The following is a 7,514-nucleotide window of genomic DNA, read 5'->3' on the forward strand; positions in this document are numbered from 1 at the left end:
CATTGGTCTCTATGGAGAGAAAGAGTCAGGGGCTGTAGTGGTGATATCACACCTAGAGTGGTGAGGCTGTTGGATTGGTCTAAAAATTCTCTTTAACTTGTCCTCATGACCACAGTTTTCACTCCTTTTACCTCAGTTTTTCACTGAATTGTAGACGCATCTCTGCTCTTCCTGACAGTAGAACCATGGAAGCAAATGGATTAACAGAAGATGCACAGTGAGCTGCAGAGTGAACGAGTGCCAACCAACTGCTGCATTGACTCCTATGTAAACAGTATTAGGCAGGTGGTCATAATGTTATGGCTGATCGGTGTGTGTTTAGGAACACATGAATGCCTCTTGATTGACATAAATGAGGTCATGTGATTGGCTGCTGGATTGTGCCATGTAGATCACCTGTATGTAATTAGATACACTTTGTTTTTGTTTTTTGTTTGTTTGCACCCTGAGGAAGGGCTTGTGCCCGAAATGTCTGCTTTGTTTGAATAAATGGATCCAGGAGAGTGCTGTACTCTTCTTTGTTTATGTTGTCTTAACAATTAGAGTTAAATTTCTGCAAGTGCATGAAGCCAAGAGCTGTCTGAGTTGCCCTGTCCTGGTATTAGCTGTTAACTGGAATTGTGGTGAGGTGGCTGTTTGTTGAGGTCATTCCAGTGATTAAAGCTGACCCACTGACTTTACAGTGTGTGCTCCTGGCTGGAGAAGTTACCCGAATGACTTTCACACAGATTATTACAAGACTTTTTATTTGGTTACTGGCTGAGTTTTGTGTGCATAGGAAACGACCCTGAATGTGTGTGTGTATGTGTGTGTATATATATATATATATATATATAGTTCTGATTTAAACACTGGTGGAAGCCTTTGCATGACACCTGGTTTTTAATTGTAGGTCCCACCATCTCATGCCAATACAGGTTGCAATGCATCCTGATGTTGTCTTTGATGTTGTGTTAATTTGCAGCAGTTTCAAAGGAGCACTTGTTCCTGCCGCTGCTGATTTGTACTACTTTCTCTTCCACTCATCGTCCTCTTTGGCTTCTGCTCCTTACCACTTTCCTTCTCATCTGCCTCCCACAGTTGTGTAACTTCTGTATGTGTGTGCTTTCTGTTATCTGCAGCCATCTGCAGAACTCGGGTCATGCTGCACCATTTGTCATTGTGTCAGAGGAGGCCATTGCTAAGGGCATCCGCCGCATTGTTGCTGTGACAGGAACAGAGGCCCAGAAGGTCAGGACACACACACACACACACACACACACACAATCTGTCAACTGATGGACTTGCTTCCAGTATGAGACTTCTACACACACGTATAGAAAAGCATAAAACTAAATAATTATTAGTTGTGTTGTGTTTATGGTAAATTGGATACAACAACAAACCCCTTGACAATACAAATAGAAATGTCTCACAGCCTGAGAGACAACAGGCCTTATTTTGGGCCCTGGTAATGAAACTTAGGTGAAGTTGTTGAGCTTGGAGCTGGAGAAGGGCTTCTCGCATGTCTTCCCACCCTCTAGGCCCTGAGGACAAATTAATATGGAGTATTTTTAGACAACTGTTGCTGTTTGATGTTCCTCTCTGTCCTTTTTCTTTTTGCTTCCAACATTCTGCCTCTTTCCTTCTCGTCTCTCCCTGCACTGTTTGCTCTTGGCTCATCTTACTCCCACCCACTACTCACACATTTGCATCTCACGTTGATCAGGCCCAGAGGAAAGCTCATGCCCTGCACCAGATTCTGTCTGCACTAGGAGATAAGGTGAAGCAGCAAACTGCCCCGAACAAGGACATTCAGAAAGAGATCGCTGACATGACAGAGGTAAATTATGTTTCTGTGCTACAGAGACTTGAGAATGATTTTCTGCTGTGGTATCAACATGTCAGTCCTTTGGGCAGTTAAATGGCACAGCAGTGATCTCCCAGTGGCAGAAGGATGAGATGAGAGAAACCTTGAAGGGCCTGAAGAAGATCATGGACGATCTGGACCGCAACTGCAAGGCCGACATCCAGAAGAGAGTCCTGGAAAAGACCAAGGAGGTGATCAAAAGCAGCCCCAACCAGCCGCTGCTCGTCATGGAGATGGAGACCGGAGCCTCACCGAAGGTGGGAGTCGGAGGATTTTTACCTCCCTCCAGAATTAAGTGTACTGAAAATTCAGCATCCAACAGCGTCCCTGTAAAAGAAGAACATACGTAGATACACAAAACATTTATAACCCAAACCCTAAAACTTGATTAGCACCCTGGACAAAATTAATGCAAAGTGCAAACAATTGGTTGTTGCATTATTCCATGTAGCATATACATAGTAGTAATAGTATTCTTATTATATGTAGCATATATTCTTATTTTATATTACTATTTATTTATTTTTATTTTATATTTAGACTCTATTGTTTGACATTCATTGTGGACAGCAAATGAAGAATTTCATTGTGCAGGGAAACGTTTCCTTACAGCACACTTTGAATTGAATAGAATTTTCTTAGACTCTTAGAGTCTTGTGCAGTAGTGTCTGACTTTGTGTTATTGCCATGGGACCAGCTCAGCTCTGTGGCCCATTAGTTCTCACCTAGCAACACCTGTAGTGCTGATGACTTTTTTTCCTTCTCTCCATTTCCTTCCTCTTCCATTTATTCTGCACTCCATCTTTTTTCAGGCTCTGAATGAGTCACTGAAGCTGCTGAAGTCAAACTCTCCTCAGACAGCTGTGATGCTCTTCACTGTAGATCCTGATGCCGGCAAGATTACCTGCCTGTGTCAGGTCCCACAGGTAACACCCATTTAGTTGACCCGAGTGCCTTTTAGTCATGATGTTGCCAGATACAGTGTTGTGAAATCCAGTTTTTATTAACTGTGATTGTTGAGTAAAGTGAATGCCTTTTCTCTCATTTGATGATTTTGAAAATGCAATCCATGCATTTGTTAGTTCTAGGCTTGACTACTGAAATTCACTGTGTTCTGGAGTCAGTTAATCGCTTCTTTCATGTCTCCAGTTGGTTCAAAATGCTGCTGCTCATTTACTGACGAATTCACCCAAGTATAAGTAAATCTCACCTGAACTGGCTCCTGGTTCCCTTTAGAATTTAATTAAAGTTGCTGAGTTTTGTTTTTAAAGTTTTAAATGGTTTGGCACACCGGTATCTCAGCGATCTTATTCAGTGGCACATCTCAGTTAGATCTTAATTTTTGTATCTTATAAAGGTTCTAATATCCCTTCACAAATGATGTGGTGATAGGGCTTTTGGCATCATGGCCCCCAAAACTTTGGTATTATTTGCCTTTAATATTAGATCTGTTATAGATTTGGCTGTTTAAATCTTTCCTTAAGACTTTATTTACTAAGGCATTTACTTCTTAATGGAGTCTGATATTTATTGTTGTTGGCTCTTATTTTAGTTAGTTGACTTTGTTTTAATGTTTTTAATTAAGCATTTTTCTGTCTGTTGTGTGAGGCACTTTGGTAGACCAGATGTAAGGTGCTATATAAATACAGTGGTGCGAAAAAGTGTTTTCCCCCTTACTGATTTATCTTTTTGCACGTTTGTCACACTGTAATGTTTCAGATCATCAAACAAATTTAAATATTAGTCAAAGATAACACAAACACATCATGCAGTTTTTAAATGAAGGTTTTTATTATTAAGGGATTGCAGAATTGTTGTAAGTCAGCCACATTGGAGGGTTTTCGGGCATGAACTGCCTTTTTAAGGTCATGCCACAGCATCTCAATTGGATTCAGGTCAGGACTTTGACTAGGCCACTCCAAAGTCTTCATTTTGTTTTTCTTCAGCCATTCAGAAGTGGACTTGCTGGTGTGCTTTGGATCATTGTCCTGCTGCAGAACCCAAGTTCGCTTCAGCTTGAGGTCACAAACGGATGGCCGGACATTCTCCTTCAGGATATTTTGGTACACAGCAGAATTCATGGTTCCATTTATCACAGCAAGTCTTCCAGGGCCTGAAGCAGCAAAACAGCCCCAGACCATCCCACTACCACCACCATATTTTACTGTTGGTATGATGTTCTTTTTCTGAAATGCGGTGTTACTTTTACGCCACACATAATGGGACACACACCTTCCAAAAAGTTCAACTTTTGTCTCGTCTGTCCACAGAGTATTATCCCAAAAGTCTTGGGGATCATCAAGATGTTTTCTGGCAAAACTGAGACGAGCCTTTATGTTCTTTTTGCTCAGCAGTGGTTTTCGTCTTGGAACTCTGCCATGCAAACCATTTTTGCCCAGTCTCTTTCTTATGGTGGAGTCATGAACACTCAGCTTAACTGAGGCAAGTGAGGCCTGCAGTTCTTTGGATGTTGTTGTGGGGTCTTTTGTGACCTCTTGGATGAGTTGTCGCTGCGCTCTTGGGGTAATTTTGGTCGGCTGGCCACTCCTGGGAAGGTTCTCCACTGTTCCATGTTTTCGCCATTTGTGGATAATGGCTCTCACTGTGGTTCGCTGCAGTCCCCAAGCTTTAGAAATGGCTTTATAACCTTTTCCGGACTGATAGAGCTCCATTATTCTCTTTCTCATTTGTTTTTGAATTTCTTTGGATCTCGGCATGATGTCTAGCTTTTGAGGATCTTTTGGTCTACTTCACTTTGTCAGGCAGGTCCTATTTAAGTGATTTCTTGATTGCGAACAGGTGTGGCAAGAGAAATTGAACTCAGGTGCGATAAACCAGTGTTTTGACAGGGGGGCAAACACTTGTTCACACAGGGCTCTATAGTTTTGGATTTTGTTTTCCCTTAATAATAAAAACCTTCATTTAAAAACTGCATGATGTGTTTACTTGTGTTATCTTTGACTAATATATAAATTTGTTTGACGATCTGAAACATTACAGTGTGACAAACATGCAAAAAGATAAGAAATCAGTAAGGGGGCAAACACTTTTTCACACCACTGTACATTTTGATTTGATATCTAACCTATGTCACCCTCCTCCTCACTGCAGGATGTGGCCAACCGTGGTCTGAGGGCCAGTGCATGGGTTCAGGAGTTGTGCCCCCTGCTAGATGGCAAAGGAGGTGGCAAGGACTTGTCCGCCCAAGCCACGGGCAGGAACATGCAGTGCTTGCAGGAGGCGCTACAGATGGCAAACGAGTTTGCCCGGCTCAAACTGGGAGAGAACTAGAGTGAGGGGTGGAGAGAGGAAGTGATATTGTGAATGGGAATAAGGTCAAGGATTCCTGAGTCTTAACAGAGTTAGAAATCTAACACTGCTTTCTTTGCTCCATTTCCCCCTTCTGTTCTTATGTTTTGGGTCAGAAAAGATTAGAAAACAAAACTCCTGGTTTGTCCTTCCATTGATAGATGACCACTGACACACCCTGCAGTCAATGAGTCATTTTTTATTGATTAAGAATGTGGTGGCTGTCCCTTCCCAGTAAAATTCATCTCTGTGGGAAATGCTTGACTGTATACAAAGGGCCTGTGAAGCAGTTAAAAAGCACAGTGGGTGATTCTGAGGAATTTATTTTAGTGTGTGTCCACTTTCTTGCATGTGTACAGATGAAATGAGAAAGGATGTTTCATTAGATTTGGATTTAGTCTCCTACAACTACTGTACCACTCATGAAGCAACAGCACCTGTAGTTTCCATCTCAGGCTCCTGTTGAGCACAAAGCTGTCTCTTGATAAATGTCTATCCCACCTCTGTGTTTGTTTCATGTAACTGTAGTTGTGTTAACTGACAAACAACCCCCACAGTACTTTGTTTCCCACTTGTTCAGGGCTGCTATAATCTGCAAAACCTCTAACTTTTGGCTTCCTATACCACTTAAGATCAGCCTGGAAAAGAAAAGTGAGAAGTCAGATTTATGTACAATATCCACAGCATGTCCTTTGTTGGCTGCCGGATTTGATCTGATCTCTGAACACTGGCTTCATGCATTTGTGTGAGTGAAGGCTTGAGTTTATGTCCTGAAACTGGTCGGCGCTTATGTATACGCACTGTGGCTGTAATCAATGGGCTTAATTTAATAAATTGATTCGTTTAGTGTATAAAACGATCAGGAACATGTCCAGTAATTAATCAGTGTAACTTCATTTCCCTGCCATTTAACTTTGATTAAATGTATAATGTTGAAAACATCTTTCACCATTGTGGCTGTTTCATGTCAGAGAAATGTCAGGTTATGGGAAGAGAATAAATATACCTTTTAAATGCCACGTGTCTATTCTATTGTTTTCACAAGTGCCATTTGTATTGATGACTAATTTCAGGGAGGCTTTGGAGATCTGATCACTTGCACTGCATGGGTAGACTGAGATCATTAGATGTGGATCACTAAATAAAATCACAGGTTAATTCAATGGAAAGCTCCGGAAACATTTGTTTATTAAATCGGGTGTGAATTTAAATGAGAGGGCAGCTGTGCACTGTGTTCAGAGTGTATTGTAGCTTTTGGCCACTTGTGGGCAGCTGAAAGAAACTGAAATGCAGATGCATTATTGCTTTCTAAGACAACAGCAAACACTCGTGTACTTGTGCATCCAGCAAACAATCAGCATTCATTACATACACACAGGCTACATCCACGCACAGAGTAGCAATGTATATTTTCTTTTTTTTGTGTGTGTGTGTGTGTATGTGTGTGTGTGTGTGTGTGTGTGTATGTATGTATGTATGTATATATATATATATATACACACACACACACACACGTATATGTGTGTGTAGCTTGGGCTGAGCTACATCTAGCAGACCCCGCACCGGCTAACTGGGCCTGGCTAGCTGGGCTGGTTTTTAAAAGATCTGAATTTTTTTTGTGTTTTGTAGGCACATTTGTCAGTGTCTTCACTTGGATGAAGATCAGATGACATTTTATGACAAATTAACGCAGAAAACTATGAAATTCCAAAAGGTTCACATACTTTTTCTTGCCACTGTTTGTGTATATGTGTGTATACACACACACACACACACACAAAATCAAGTAGTAAAGTACTATAGTTAAAAATTATGCTTATGTGTTACAGTACCTGTTCTACTAGCACCAGTGTGAGGCTGTTTTTATATAAATGTTATTGCTACTTTATCTTTGTAGTCTAATACAGCCATAATTTACAAACAGGACACTAGACTTGTCTCATGAAGCTTTTATTTGTACAATGGCATAAGTTACAGTCTGGTCACATATCATACAGATGTTTCAGTATAGTAAATACATGTTTATTGCCTTGTCAAAAACACACCTACAGAAGAATGATAAATACAGTCAAGCTGAGACTAGATGATGAATCCAGACAGCAGAAAACCACCGGCATGCAAAGATTTCACTCATCCAAACAGCTCAACTCTCCACGTTTAAAATCCCTACAGCATCTGCTTCGTATGAGTCCCCTGTATGTTATGGTAGATGTATTCACTTAGAAGCCTTTAATCTGACTTTGTAAGTCCAGTTGTGTTGGTGACTTTACAGTAGTAGCACTATAGCTGCTACAGGTGTGAGTGTTAATGGTACAGTCCACAGAGACAGTATGATATGTGCAGTCTGCAGCTCTGT

At 41.1% G+C, this 7,514-nt stretch overlaps 1 protein-coding gene across 1 annotated transcript in view; it reads left to right on the forward strand.

Annotated features, from left to right (window-relative positions):
- Positions 1-6,177, forward strand: part of aars1 (alanyl-tRNA synthetase 1) — a 23,408-nt gene extending 17,231 nt beyond the window's left edge. Inside the window, exons 16-20 of the mRNA XM_020604312.1 lie at positions 1,122-1,230; positions 1,709-1,822; positions 1,900-2,106; positions 2,662-2,775; positions 4,961-6,177. Of these exons, the coding sequence (XP_020459968.1) occupies positions 1,122-1,230; positions 1,709-1,822; positions 1,900-2,106; positions 2,662-2,775; positions 4,961-5,140 (724 nt within the window). The 3' untranslated portion in view covers positions 5,141-6,177. The remainder of the gene's footprint in view (positions 1-1,121; positions 1,231-1,708; positions 1,823-1,899; positions 2,107-2,661; positions 2,776-4,960) is intronic.
- The last annotated feature ends 1,337 nt before the right edge of the window (positions 6,178-7,514 follow it).

Source organism: Monopterus albus, unplaced genomic scaffold (assembly GCF_001952655.1).
Source record: "Monopterus albus unplaced genomic scaffold, M_albus_1.0 scaffold65.1, whole genome shotgun sequence".
Lineage (NCBI taxonomy): Eukaryota > Metazoa > Chordata > Actinopteri > Synbranchiformes > Synbranchidae > Monopterus > Monopterus albus.